General features: G+C 39.4%; 1 protein-coding gene across 3 annotated transcripts in view; it reads left to right on the forward strand.

Annotated features, from left to right (window-relative positions):
• SLCO5A1 (solute carrier organic anion transporter family, member 5A1) overlaps positions 1-9,550 on the forward strand; it is a 140,431-nt gene extending 130,881 nt beyond the window's left edge. For 2 of the 3 annotated variants that reach the window (XM_004679813.2, XM_004679814.2), the window contains 2 exons: positions 560-624; positions 3,135-9,550. In XM_004679813.2, the coding sequence (XP_004679870.1) occupies positions 560-624; positions 3,135-3,610 (541 nt within the window). In that variant the 3' untranslated portion in view covers positions 3,611-9,550. The remainder of the gene's footprint in view (positions 1-559; positions 625-3,134) is intronic. The other variant, XM_012723072.1, reaches the window with a different exon arrangement.
• Positions 9,551-15,871: the final 6,321 nt, after the last annotated feature.

The raw sequence follows: 15,871 nt of genomic DNA on the forward strand, positions 1-15,871 counted from the left end.
GTCTTCATCTTTGGAGCCTTTCTTCAGTTATTTACACAGCAACAATTAGAGTTAATGGGAGATTTTTGGTGTCTTCATTGGAGAGACCTTTCTTCACTGATTTAGCCATCTACAGTATTGCTTGACTATTGCTACATTATAGCAAGTTAAATATTTTGGCTCATCACCTCTGTGGTCCTTAGCTCTATCAAAAGCAGGCTTGACTTGACATTTATTTGCTTTTTTTTTAAAGATTTATTTATTCGTACAGAACTGGGGTACAGGCCAGGGATGTGGAGGGTGAGAGGATTCACCAGAGACAGAGTGGGGTACAGCACAGGCAGATCGAGGAAGTACACTGCTGAAGGGAGCAGCAGGCGGGTCAGGAGAGGTCTGTCACGCCATGTGGATCTCCGTGGGGCAGGCGGGGATCGAACTCATGCGAAAGTGGCTTAAACTTCTTTGTGCTGTGCTTTAACCTGCTGCACCACCAGGGAGGGCCCTTGACATTTATTTTCTTAAGGCCATTATTTTAAACATATTTTTCTCCCCCCCTCTCCCCCAACCCCTTTCACTGCAGGTCTGTAGAAGAAGAGGAGAGACCTTTTGCGCTGGGAATGCAGTTCGTTTTATTGCGAACACTTGGTATGTTCCTGAATTGTCCAGTATAACTCTTAGTTCCTCTTTGCTGATGGCAAATTCTCACTGTCTCTTAAAAATGGCAATCAAGTCAGTAGCTAGTACTGGTAGCTAGAATTTACAGGTTAGTGTTGAGGACACAACTTCCTTATTTTCCAAAGTGAACAAAAAGCTGACCTTTTCTGTCGTGTGGATGAAACAAAACAAGAATGGACTTTAGATCAGTTTCTTTTTTCACAATGAAGATAAACTTTGGCTAAATTCCCCACAAGATTTTATACAGTGAGAGATATTGAACTAAGCAACAGAGGTGGACTTAAAACTCTGCTTCCCCCCACCTTTTTTTTTTTTTTTAACTGAACAGGATGGCTATTGGTGCTCATTTTATTCATGATAATTTCAACTCCTTACTTCTTTTCAGACTTTTATTGGACTGGGCAAAAAGCATCTCTATCAAGATTTCTGAGGACAAGAAATAAACAAATTCTAAAAGGAAAAGAAAGTTCTCAAAACTGACATATAGACACCCTTTACTTATTAAAAAAAAAAATGTTTGTTAGATCCATGACAGTGTAGTAAATCAGAGTTCATTTGGCACGAAGAATATTGTTCTGAATTTTGCAAATGCTGCACACCACTGCTGTGCTTGGAACAATGCATGGGAAGTGGTGTGTGAAGTAATACATCCCCTTGATCAATTTCAGTGTATTTTTAATTGAGATCCTCATTATCCAGCTTTTTTTTTTCCTTGTGTGACAGTGTGTCATTTTCTTCAGCTGTTATTTCCTACAGTAATCAGTATCATTGTTCACAGGACAAAAAACTTAGTTTTTTTTATTCAAATTTTTATTTCTGATTTGAAGGGTGAGATGTTTTTAAAATGATATCTTCTGATCCTTTTAAACATTAATTCTTTTTGGAATTCTCAACTTATCATATGTTGTGGTTGATGGTCTAATCCAAGAATGAGCACTTTCCAGTAAACCTCAAAGGTTTCTAGATGCACTGCATAGGTGCCTTCATTTAGCTTTTTTTTGGCACCAAGAACACATTGAAAATACCATTTTCAAAGCATTCTGTGCAAGAGAAATTCTGACTGACTTTGTTGTAGTTAGAAGTTTACCTATACTTCTGCCTTATACTTGTGATTAAAAACAAAAAGGTTTTATTTTTAAAAATGGAGATTTGTTTAGCAAAGAGGTGGTTGATTAGTAAAGAAAAAAAAATTGCTTTTTTTTTTTTTTTTTTTTTGCGTGGCCTATCTCCAGTGCCATGTTGTTCAGGTGACTTGATTCAGCTGCAGAGGTAAGTAGTAGGTGAATGCTGTAGCATCAGGAATGAACAGAAGAAGAACATCTCAGGCATTTATTAGTCAACCTAAACTTAGGTTCTGTTGATTGTGAAAAAGTATGGTTAGACCAACAAGTAAATTTCCATTTCCTTAAATTCCAAAGCAAAAAGAGAGCTTTAAGTACTTTAATAGCATTAAATTTTAATTGCAGTGAGTAGATGCATTTTAAATGAATGCAATGTATTAAAAATGTATCACTCATTGCCTCCTCTGCTATTCACCTACATTTCTTCTCTCCCTCCCTCCCTCCCATCATTCCCTTCTAAAGCCATACTCTTCATGTCTAACAACATATTCTTGTTGAAGGTCCATGGGCAGTGTGATTAGATCCTTGATAGTCAAACTGATGATGTTTGACTCCTGCCATTGACTTATGGGTAACAGATTTGCAAGCAGTTTAAATCCAACCTGGTAGTTGATAACATGGCCATATTTCTGAAAAGCAAAGTGAGTGTAGGGGCATCTAAACAAGTGAGGAGTTGAAAAGAGGGATCAATATTTGCAAGGTGAACAAGTTAGGGATGGGGCTGCAGTTTGCCAAAGGGAGTAACATGTGACGAGGGGAATCTACTTGGGTAGGTTTTCTTGTGGGAGGAAAGAGAGGCCTACATCATAGTCCAAGCAGTAAAATTACTACTCATCACATATGTTTCATAAGCTTCAAAGATGAATTTTATGCTATAATGAGTTCCATACCCCAAGTGCCTTTATAAAAATGCCACTTGATGTGGTTTCTGACATGGAGGGGACAATGCTTTCCTCATATTCTTCCTGCATGCAAACATCAACCCACAAAAACTAGGGTACTGAATTTCAATGGATAAAAGAAGATTCTAGTATAGCCTCTTGAGTTTTTAACAACAAAATTTGATTTTTAAATTTAAAAGGTTCTCCTAATTGCATTTTTAGCAATAGACATTTGTGTGTTTCTAAAAACCAATAACACATTCTGAGTCACAAAATGGAAGATGTAGAACCCTTCAATTTGGTGAATGTTCTTGTACTAAATATAAATGTGACTTATATTTTAAAAGTTGAGGCACAGTGGAAGATCACCCCCTTGGCTTCTTTGCAAGCAAACAAACAGCTTGCTAATTTATAGATCTGTTTTGTCTTATAAGATGTGCTAAATATTTATGTTTTCCTTCCCTTCCCCCAACTTTAGCATACATTCCTACTCCCATTTACTTTGGCGCAGTGATTGACACCACCTGCATGCTCTGGCAACAGGAGTGTGGAGTACAGGGCTCTTGCTGGGAGTACAATGTCACATCATTTCGTTTTGTCTATTTCGGTTTGGCGGCTGGCCTCAAGTTTGTTGGCTTTATTTTTATTTTTCTGGCCTGGTACTCCATTAAATACAAGGAGGATGAGCTGCAGAGGCAGAGGCGGCGAGAATTGCCTCTCAGCACCGTGAGCGAGATGGTGGGGCACACGGACAATGCCAGTAAATATGCCCGAACTAGATCTTGCCCTGTGTTCCACACCCAGGGAGAATTTCATGAAGACACTGCTCTGCAAAAAGGGATCCAGTACACAGCACAGACCTATCCGGGGCCCTTCCCAGAAGCAATAAATTCCTCTCCAGACCCAAGACTGGAAGACAGCCCTGCTACCATGGAACCACCTCCTGAAGCTTGAAATCGGAAGACTTTAGTTTTGTTGGTTGAGTTGAGTATGGCGACTTGAGAAACACCCGTGCCTTGTTTTCTTTCTTGCTTTTTTTAACCTCTAAAGACACAATCCTCAAACCAACAAAACTCAGTATGCACAGCCACTACTGATTGAGGGCTGGATACCTCACCAAGACTGATAGCCTTCCCCCAAACCTTCTCTCCAAGAAGGAGAGTTTAGAAAGAGTTGTTACTGTTTCTGCTATGATAATTTAATGCTCATGCACCCATAGGGTACAAGGCTGATGTCCATGATTAACAAAATCATGGGAAGTGTAATGGCAGTCCATGTCATTGGGATACACTCCAAAACAACGTGAGCTTGACCATGACTTTTCATTGACAAATGGAAAGCTTTAGATACCTACTGTGAGTTCTGCTACAAAGCACAATTGAATTTGCCTCAACTATGCAATCTGATTGAGAAAAACTAAGTGTGGCATGCTACTTTTGCTTTCAGAGACTAAAACAGACATGTTTTTGAAAAGAGGAAGCTAAACTTTCCCTAAAGTACTGTTAATTGCATTTTAAGCCATAGCAGAGTTATAAATCAGGTAGAGTTTTTCAAATGCTTCAAAGGAATCATATGAATAGCACGATAAAAGAATAGCTATTTCATTTCATAAGACATATTCTTTTAGTCTGTCTGCCCATCATAAGGTAGAGAAGCTGCTGAATCATAAATCTGATAATTTGAATATGAAATCAATGTTTCATTAACTGGCTAAACAATAGGGCTAGAAATTGTAATTTGAGGTGTATACTGAAGAAAGAAACTGATGACTTTTTATCCAAGAAAATTGTGGCAGAAATTTGTTTAGTTCTTGAAAGACCACATAAGGGCAGTTAATCATTTATAACTCAAAATGGTTGGAAAAAGAAATTCCAGAGAAGTAAGTTTGAGTCATTTCAGTTCTGTGCCTGGAAGCAGTAAAAAACTATATTTTCTTTTTTATCTACATAAAAGTGCCATGGTTGTGTATCTGAAATTGAATAATTGAATCAGGAAAGCTTCCCCTAGCACATAAAAATTACTCTTAAGTAGAGGAGGAGGGAGACCTGTGAGCCGGGCCTACAGTATGATCCTAATTAATTATAGGAAGTTATTTAAAGTAAACTGGTCTCTCACACTGAATGTTACTTTATCAAAGTTGAAGTCATTGCAAACCTCTCCTTAATTGTATCCCACTGTCAACCTTCCTGAAATAATTCTGAGAGAGGGATTTTCTGTTCCTGAATGCACTTTGGATCAAAACTCATCATTCTTTCCCCATACATCCCTGCACAACATGGTGACTTAGGCACCAGCCAGAAAGTTCTCAAGATAGATGCCTCTTGACAGCACTATGGACTGATAGATAGTATCTGGCTACTTAGGAAAAATCATGACAATTCAGATTTGGAAGGTACTACAAGGACAAAATGCCAGCAGTTTCTGCCAAGGTACCCATGCTTATTTAAGACTGATTTGGGGGAATGGCTTACACTCTCCCGTAGAAGGGGTGTGATGGCCAGAACTCCCTGATGGTTCAGGCTTTTTGCCCTCCATTTTGACTGCACTGGCAGAGTTGTGTGAATATTCCTGGTACAGAGTTGTTTTCTTGTCTAGGAATGGTGTTGGTTAAAGGTCCTCTTGGTTTCATGCAATTTGGGAGTGGGTTCTCACTATTAGACTGAATGATGTCTACAGAGGGGGCCAGGACTTCACTTTGAACAGTTTTGTTTGACTAAATCATAAGAAGTGCTGTTTCCTGTAATCCAACTTTGGTCAACGTGGTGCATGTTGAGTGTCCTCAGAGAATATTGCTGATGAACCTATTGTCTACTCTGGGGCCTGAGATTTCACTCTATGAGAAGTTTTGATCCTTTACCAGAGAAAGCTTCAATATATTTTGGCACTAAACAGATGTAGGTTGGGGAGAGAGAGTATTTTCTTGATTTCCCCTTTGTTAAGAAACAGCATCCAGATAATTTGGTGTGATTGGCACTTATTTGTAACTCAAATTGTGTGTTCTAACACTGTTAGAATTTCTCTCCTTTTGGTAGTATATTTTGAAAAGGATCCATTATCAGACCTTCAGAGTAGTAAAATGATGGATTCACTAAGTAATTAAAGAGGCCTCCTTTCTCTTAAATAATCATTCAGTTCAGCAATTATTGAATGAGCACTAATTATCTATCAAGCACCATTTTACTCAGTTACCACCTGCCACTCCATGAAATTCTTTGGCATGAATAGGTCAGAACTCCAAAAATTGGCCCTGCACCACAATGTTAATATTGTACTTCTTTGAGCATCTGATACTTATAAATAGCTGGTGTATCAATAATGTGTTGTTGATGAATGTAGAATAAGTAGTAAAAGTTATGGAGATGATGTTTTGGTATAAGTAACAATTAAGAGTTGTTCCCCCAAATTTGGGTGATAAGTAGCATCATTGGAATATCACATAATTAACTAACATAACTATTTTGTAGACAACACCATTTAATTGTGTATATGAGGTGCTTATATGTTTGTTAATAAATTGGTTGTGATACTTGATAGTCACAGCTCCTATTATAAGTTTTAATTGCCATGCTCCATGAGTTCTGGCTTTTAAATACTTGCTTTGGGGAAAGATCATCTTGTTCCTTTATAAACTCTGTAGATTAATGTATTGTTTGACTTAATATGCAAATACCATATGCTGACTTGAGCCTATTAATTTAAAAACTCTCAAGAGCTGGTGTGGGTGATTGTAGCACATTCTTTCAATTATCTTCATTAGCATGAAGTCCTTATCCTCTGTAGGTGGATTTAGTCTTGAAGACGGTCAAGTCATTTAGAACTAAGGCAGGGGTAAGGAGGAGCAGAGAGGAAACAAACGAGCATTTGTTGAGAGTTGACTATTTACAGAACATTCTGTCAAGCACTTACTATTCATCACTGACTTTAATGCACTTAATAACTTAGAAAGATAACTATTTTTATTCTTTTTAAAGAAATTTACCAACCAAGGGTCAGAGAGGTCAAATAATTTGTTTAGTATTTTACAGAGCTGCCAATAGGCTTCAGAGAAGGTTTCTCTGTCATGTTGAAGGCTTCAGAGGTTTCTCTGTCACGTTGCTCATTTCTTACAGCACCTGTGCATGCAATTGTTTTGGTAAACAAAGGCAAGACATGGCTATAAAATAGTGAACTGAAAACATTTCATTCTTTTTGATGTGTTACTGTTGCTGCAGAATAGAGAAGGCTACTTCTTTGTATTAAGTAGAAAAAGATTTGTAGGAAGCATAAAAATATAATGCCCTGGTCCAAGCTAAAGTTACATTTATTTAACTGTTATATTCAAAAATCATCATAATATACCTCAACTATTTATTTATAGTCATGTGTCATATGGCACAAGTCCAAATTCTGATGTTAACATCAAGTCTTAGTTTCTTAAATGGAACCAGAGGAAAGGCAGTTCAGGATTGTTGAGTCAGAGCTTTGGAAATTTCAGGTGCAGGTGTTTTCCCCTCTATTTTAGAATGTCTCTTCTTCTTCTTCTTCTTTTTTTTTTTTGGTGTATATTCATTTTGTTCCCTAGAACACATTTTACTGGAACATACAAATAATGTTTCATGTTAAATGAGCATCTGTGACCTTACATTACATACCAAACTGGCCCAGCTGTTACCTTTAGTAGCTTTGGAAACACTGTAGCATGGGTGTGGCAATGCACCCTCAGAAGAAGGAATCACCTAGAGGAGGGCTTGGTGGCGGTAATGGCAATCCTTTACATTCATCAACCATCTGGAATGTTCTTCCTCAGTCCACCATGTCAGCTTGCAAATTCTTGGGTGGACTTGGAAGCAGAATGTTGCTTTTTGGAGCCTATTCTATGTTACCTGTACATGCTCCAAAGAGAAGAGTCACAGTGTGCAGGCATTTATAGAATCCTCCAGTATGACCAGTAGGAGAGCCCAAGCTTGGTAGCCGAATATTTTATGATTTTGTGTGAGCGTAAAATGTCCTAGATGGCACAAATGTATGATTATAACCATTGATTTCTAGGGGCATACTGGAATTCCAAGGAGTAGATAGATAATCAAAATACGGTATAACTACAGAATTGTCTGGATTTTAGGTTTGCTAATCCTCCGTCATGCAGACCTGTAGGCAGGCTTATATGTTTTGCATTTTCTCTTTCCTAGTACAGAAGGAAGTATTTGTGTCCTGGTGCACTTAATCTTTCTGTCTCCTCTTTTTTCCTCGTCTTCCAGGCTGTTGCTGATTCTATATGCCCCAGACATTAGAATCAGGTCTGTGTATGTATGAAGAGGTTATTTTAATTATCTTTTTTACTCAACCCTAGGAAGGGTCAATTATGCTGGAAACCCTCCCTAGGTGTTTGCTTTTGCAACAATAATAAAAAAAAATGCCTCGGTGCTAAAAGTATTTGATGATGCACGCTTACCACAAAAATGTGCCACTGAATTTGCAGTATTTTACTGATAAGGGGCTGCATGTGCTCTGCTTTTGGAAATCTGGAGAACTTCCCAGAAATGAAGCACTCATTACTCTCATTACTACAGTTAATCTTGAACTTTACACTGCAAATATGAAAATATACTTTTTCTATAGAAAATGCATCACCTTTGATATTTATTTTAGTAAGAATAATCAATGCTAAAAATAATTTCAGAGAGGAGAGAATAAATATTTCAGATAATCTTTTCTTATTTCTTCTCCAAAAACCTTACACCCATGTAAGGGGTTTTAATATTAGGTTTTTGAAGGTGTTGTCTTTTCCTGGTTTCCTACTACATGTATCATTGAAGAAGATATTATTGACACTGCAGTATTTGCAGAGACATATTAAACCAAAGGGGTGAATAAAAATGTTTAAAGTTTGTATCTAGAATTGGACAATAAGACTAATTGGTAAGAGTTTATAGTGGGCATTTTTCTTAAAGTACATACCTCTACCCCAAAACCCAGATGTTAATTTGGAAGCATCACACAGGCAGGTCCATGTCTGACTCTTTAGTTAAAGGAAACGTAATACTGTGTTAAATCAATTGGCATTAGGAGCCAAGTGGAGTGTGTGTCCAGTGTGTATGTTTATTTGTAGAGGTGTGCTTGTGTGAAAGACTGTACTGAGTTGTTCTATAAAGGAGCTTGATTTTGTGATTTTTAATATGAATATTTATTTGGAGACCTGTTAGGATAATTTAAAAGTTGTATAATTTCATTGTGCTTAATGAAATCTATTGTCAATGTACTAATAAACCTTGGTTTACAACATCTTGAATACTTGATCCTTGAAAATTAAGAGGAAGACTTAAAAAAAAAAGAATAAAGTATGTTGGAGTGAAATGAATTTGCTTTTAGGACTTTTGTGGTTTGAAGAGATGAAGCAATGTGGACAGTGTGATCTCATAATGAAGACATAAGGGTGTAATTAGATTAAATGACTCACTTTTTACTCTGAAAAAAAAAAGGGCAGTGATGAACTCTGTAAATAATTGGCAATTCTGCCTTGAGAGCAAATGTCCTGTTTGTAAACTATGAGGACTATAGTCTTAAGCACATTTTTCATTGATTCACCATAGATAATACTTTTATTTTTTTAAATTCAATTAATTTATGTTTAACTGAGGTAATATTGGGTATCCCCATCAGGTATTACCATCATAATGTGCACCCATCACCCACTCAAGCATATTCCACCTCCACAGGCCATTATGCTTCCTTCCCTCTTTGATTTTTCTCCTTTCCTCCCCTTGGTATTCAAATCCTGTAGTCAGCGATCAAGGGTTCACTAAGTGGTCCATCACTTAGCTGTTTCAATTCAAACAGACCATGGGACTGCAGAACTATGTATCTTTTTTTTATGCATGCAAGAGCTGGGGTACAGGCCAGAGGTGTGGGGTGTGTGTGTGAGAGGATTCACCAGAGACAGAGTGGGGAGCAGAACAGGCAGATGTACTGAAACACACTGCTGAGGGGAGCAGTGGGCAGGTCAGGAGAGGTCTGCTGAGTCATGTGGTCACCTCCCTGGCGGGGGATGGAACTCATGCTTCCATCTGGAAGCTCTGGAGAGCTTCATAGTGCTGTGCCACCAATGTGGGCTCAGAACTATGTATCTTGACTCTGGTTTATGTTAGTCAGATTAGGCTGAATTGCGCTTAAATAAAATACTCCTCAACCCCTTACCTTTAGTGGCTTCATAGCACAAATGTTTAGTTCTCACTTACATTACATGTCTACATAGGCCTGTTCCACAGAGTCCCTCAGGAGTCAATCTGACAGGCTCTAGCATCTTGAACTGTATCATCTGGAAATTTCAAGATTGGTCTTGGTTGCTAAGGCAATAAAGGGAAGAACCCAGAGAAAGAGAAAGAAGCTTTTCATTTTCTCAGCCTGAAAAGGACACGTCACTCCTGCTGATGGTCTGAACTAGTTCGACGTTCCTGCCAAAACTGCTGGACTCTTGATGTGTAGAGAAACCAGTGGTGAACATTTGATAGTAATCGATGGACTGTGATAAGTTAAAAACAATTTCCAAAGGAGTACAACTGTTATTCTAAAAATTGGTAAAGGGGAAGTTCTCAAGCATAATAAAGCATGGTTTCCAAAGGAGTATCAAGCCTTGACAAAAATAAACAGTTGCAAGTTCCATTTCTCCTGTTTCTACTGAGTAACAGACTAATTGCTCACACATCCCAAGAGCTGGCTTGAGAGTGGAGAACTTGTGGGCAGGTCAGACTCCATCCATGGAGAAACAGTGCTGAATTTTAATGTATCTTTTGATAGACAGAGTTTTCTAAGGACACAGGCATCTAAAAATTTTGGGTGAGAGGCGGAAGGAGGTAAAGGAGCCATGGAAATAACTGTATGACTCACGGACTGAAACTCAACGTGATTATATTTAGAACTTTGCCTCGAATGCTCTATAGGTGGAAAGCGGGGCAATTGATTTCTATTTCTCACTGTCATCCTCTTTGCACACCTAAACTAAAGGGCCACAGTGGTCCGAGACACATGAAATATTGGGGTGAATGTGTGCATGTCTGTGCTGATTTCTGGGTAACCACTTGTTTCCCAGCCCTGGCAGTGTGCATTCATCAAAGAAGCCACGCCTACATCATCAAAGAAGCCACGCCTGCAAGAGCAAATGGTACCCTTGCTCAAACTCCCTACTTCTCAATTATGTGTGCAATTCAGGCAAAAGGATTTCTTTGGAGTTTCTTAAGTAGCTTCTTTCTGAGGAGAGGCAGAGCCAATCTGAATATTGGGCTTTTCAAAATAGACACATGGGGGGGGGGGAACTCTTAAGAAGTGAGGAGAAACAAAGAAAGATTGTGAATGTGACTACTTATCATCCTTACTTTAGCCTCAGAATTGGTGCAACCTCAGTATTTTAAAAGCTGTTAAGAGAATCTTCCAGTTCTCTTTAAAGTTGCCAGCTGGGCAGAGATGGCCTCTGTAGCTTCAGGATATAGGAGCCAGAAACCACTTTAATTGCACAAAGTCATTGGAAAGCGAATAGATCAATATTCAGTGCTCACTTTTGGATTTAAACAGCAGAAGTTTGATGTAGTTCCAATTCATAATACAGTATAAATCAGAAGAAAGCTAAAACTATTGGTATTTTAAAATGGCTAAGATCCTAGATATTGAAGAAAGAGGAAGCTTGCCATGGCTCAACTTGTTCTAGATGTGTTCTTGTCAAAATGATAGCGCTACTTTAGAAATCAATGCAAGTGGCAACTTTGGCCCAGACCCTAACCAGAAGTTATCTTTAGTTGCACTAGAGTGACACCTAGTGGTCATTATGGAAAACACATGCTCTACCCATCAGCCCTTCAGGTTCTGGGCTTGACTTGTGTGGGGATCTCTTCTGCTAATGCTTCTAAGTGCATTGGTTCTGCTCTGGCTGTGGATCACCTGCATGATTTAGGTTAAGCGGTAGGACAATATGGGGTAAGATGAGTTGAAGAGAGAATGCATATTCTGAAAACTTCAGAGTTTTAGTAGGTCCACTGTGGGAACTGACAGGTACTTAGAACACTAAGGTTTTTGTTCATCACTTCATTTGCCAACAGAAAAGTGAAGCAAGGGTTAGCCCAGAAACTCCAGCATTTGTTACTTACTTTGTGCCACTAGCTCTAACCCTCTGGGATGCTTTGCCTACCTCAGGCATCAGGGGTTCCCTGGTCCCAGTGGCAACGTTTTCATTTTTGAAAGTCATCCTCTCTACTTAGTTCATATGGCAGTGGTCTGGTTATAAGCCCAACAGACTGTGCTGGTGACATCTTCATCACCAGCCACTCCACCTAGGGGAAGGTAAATCGATTAGATTATCATGTCAGTCATTTTATTAGGGAAGTTTCCTGATCAAAAATGGGGGAGGAGGAAGGTTATGAATATGGCCAGTTATTCTCACCCTGTCAGCCTCAGTCTTGGTACAGTGACAGTTTTCGCTTGTGGGGACAGTGCAAACTGGGAAGACACACTATCTGGAGCCCCCTGGGCTAGGGTACTCCTCGTGATGTTGACTAGGGGTGGTGATACGGAAGGAAAAGGACAAATTTGAAATAAGAGAATTGAGGTTGGATGAGATCTCTCCATGTTAAGATGGGGAGTGGAGATATTCCCTAGGAAGGTGGATTGGAAATTAGAGAGAAAGTTAGCCCTGGGCAACTGGCACTAATCTAAGAGAAGCTATTAGTAGCCAAGGTGACGCAAATGGGAGCCAGTGACTGGAAAGCTAGAGCTTCATAGAGGGCATTAAAAATCGCACCGTCCAGAGCCCTCCCTGGTGGTGCAGCCGGTTAAAGCACAGCACTAAAACCACTTCAGCATGAGTTTGATCCATGCCCCGGAGGTGACCCATCTGGCATGGCAGACCTCTCCTGACCCGCCCGCTGCTCCCCTCAGCAGTGTACTTCATCAGTCAGCCTGTTCTGCTCCCCACTCTGTCTCTGGTGAATCTTCTCACTGCCCCTGCACCTTTGGCCTGTACCCCAGCTCTGTATGCATAAATAAATAAATCTTAAGAAAAAAAATGCCCTCTAACAAAAGGGATGGTTTTCCACAAATTTGGGTCTCCACAATTATCCAAGTATAGACTGGGCAGGTTCTGAATCCCCTCACTTTCCAAACCTCCCATTATTATTTTCCAAACCTCCCTTTATTATTAATTTTCTGATCTCTTGACAATTCATAGATTATTAGCCTTTCTACCTGAAGGTGACACTCCTAAGTCATTCTGAAGCAGAAGGTAAGTTATGGACTTTGTCAATCAGAAAATCTGAAGTTTTGGAGGGTGGGTAGCTTTCCAACAAAGCTCACCATCCTCAAAGAACTCATGTTGCCCTCTATGGTTTCTTTTCTTGCTTAAAAAAAAAAACACCAAAAACCTCCACTTATGCTGCCTAGAACCAGCTATAATTTGTGGGTCTTATGACAATTGGAAGTACACAACCCCTCATTCAAAAATTGCTAAGGATTTCAAGTTTCAGAGAACTGAAACAGGCGCTGGTCCTCACCCACTGCACCTGTGCAGGTGTCTTGCCACGGAAGCCTCCCTGGTACTCTGTGCCATGTCCTCTGACAGCAACGAACCAACCCGTGTTGAAATCATTCATCTGAGAATGTTCTATAAAACACTAACTGTGGGGCCCTCCCTGGTGGTGCAGCGGGTTAAAGCACAGCACAAAGAAGCTTAAGCCACTTCCGCATGAGTTCGATCCCCGCCTGCCCCGGAGGAGATCCACATGGCGTGGCAGACCTCTCCTGACCCACCCGCTGCTCCCCTCAGCAGTGTACTTCCTCGATCTGCCTGTTCTGTATCCCGCTCTGTCTCTGGTGAATCCTCTCACCCTCCGCATCTCTGGCCTGTACCCCAGTTCTGTACGAATACATAAATAAATCTTTAAAAAAAAAAAAAACAACACTAACTGTGGGCCAGTTTTCCCAATACACCTAATATGCCAGCAGGTAAACTGAGATCAGGAGTTAATTTTACTTTCAAGGAATAGGTACACCACAAAAACTGGGTTAAGTTCATTTCTCTGAAACAGGTAAGGTTTAAAGACCTTTTATTTCAAGGAATATTGCTTCTAGACTTTCCTGAAGCCAGAATTGTTCTATAAAAGTATCACAGAATATTACACAAGATTTAAAAAACAGTCTGCTTTCTAATAACTTGAGACTTTTATACAAAATACATCATTCATTACCATAAATATGTTTCTTCTGTCATTCAGCTGGTGACACACACATCTGATAAAGAGCTAGTTAATTTTAACATATGTACAGAGTTTATGATAAAGACTTAGTTATCAAAGATTCAACTATAACATATTAAATTTACCTTCAAAAGGTCTATCTTAAAATGCTTAAAGAAAACATAATTTACTTATGTATTTGAATCCTCTAAACATAGAAGAAAATCACTGTTAAGCCAGGAAAAAAACTCCTTGTGATGCTGACTAGGTACTTACTGATAACTCTAAATGAGGTAATCCTTTTGCTGGTACTTAAAAATTTAATACAAAACAAGAGTACTGTTAAGAACATAGATTTTAAAAGCAGTTTTAAATTATGACTTTAAAAAATTAGAATGTAGTGAAGGCCTTAAAAATAATACAACACATATGGTGTGTTTAAATTATGAAACATTCAAGAGTTTGTTTCTTGAAAAATCCTTAGATAACTTCAAAACTGAACATATTTTCTCAACACTTAAGCTTATGAGCCAGGTCAAGAAAACAAAACAAAGATTAAAAAATCTTCAGTCCTTTCATCCTGTTAAGAAAATAACAAAAATTTAGCACTCTGAAGCATAAGATGAACACTTTAGGGCCAGGCACAGAGAGAGAGCAGGCAGGCAATCTTTGTTTTTATTTATTTATTTATTTTTATTGCCAACATCAGTGGCCATGCCTTTCTGCTAATCAATTTTAGCAAGTCAAGGTAAAACACATGCAATATTTCCTGGCAAAAGCTTATGTATGTTAACAATATGCGACCCATACTGTGTGTCACCTTGGGGTCTGTGACAAGGCTGTAAAGCACACAAAAGTAAGACGAATCAAATAGACGTGGCATTTTGATCTCAAAGTGCAAACTCATTGAACTAGAAATGATGGCACCGAAGAATTCCAGGGGTTAAAAAGGAATCCAAACCACCTTATACAGGCCAGGGAAAGTGTGTTGAAAGATACATGGAGAATGTGGAGTTTTAGAATCTCAAAAGGCACAATTCTAGCCATCTAGTTGGATAACATTGCTTTGTGGTGTCCCTACTTTCAAAAGATAATACTGTTATAGTATCCCCCACACAAACAGACAGATAAACAAACACAAATCAGTCTTCCTTGACAAAGAATAAATTGTCACGTGAGTCCGGGGACAGGCTGGCACGTGACTGGTTCCACTATCCGTGTGTACCTCAGGTAGTGTGGAATGTTGGTTGCCTTTATGAGTTCACGAATAAAAAATTTTCAAAATACTGTGTCAGGGTTGGGTCACGATTTCATCTAATCAGAGGAGAGAGGAAAGGGGTCACTGCCTTCTAGATGCTGCAAGTTCCCCCTTTTGTGGGTTGTTTCCACCTTGCTCACGACCTCCTCCATGCTGCTGGTACAAACAGGCTGCTCCACAGCAGACACGCTCATTGTGGAATCCACAGAATAAACAGGAGGATACAGCTGATCTTGGAACACATCTTCTCCTGGACCACCACCCTGGGGAAGTTCTTTCTACAGTCTGCTAACAGGCCGCGGCACAGGGCTGGCCTGGTGCACCAGTCATCCATGTCATTGCCACTGAAATCAGCTTCAAGGTGATTTCTCTCTTCATGATCCACCCACTTGTCAGTTTTATGATTTCTCCAGTGTTCAGAATTCAAATGACTAACTTCTGGAATGTCATTATTCCATTCAAGTTTACTCTCTGGACTGAAAGTTGGTCGGTTCAAATGCAGGGTACGAAGGTCAGCTGGCAAGGTCAAGTGAGGGGCTTCCCCAAACATCTGCCTGGGTCTTCATCTGACTCAGCAGAGGTCATCTCTGCGGGCACAGAGAGTCCATCCCTCTGAGCAGCTGTAGGCTTATTTGTTTTATTTTGCTCCTGGTGACTGTTCAGCAGTGCAAATACTCTATCTACATCCTTCAAGTAATTAGTCCAGTCACCCAGACTAAGTCTATAGTTTTGTCTGTCCGCATAGATGCTTTCATTTACACTGTA

The sequence above is a fragment of the Condylura cristata genome, unplaced genomic scaffold (genome assembly GCF_000260355.1).
Source record: "Condylura cristata isolate star-nosed mole 26May11 unplaced genomic scaffold, ConCri1.0 scaffold00009, whole genome shotgun sequence".
Classification (NCBI taxonomy): Eukaryota; Metazoa; Chordata; class Mammalia; order Eulipotyphla; family Talpidae; genus Condylura; species Condylura cristata.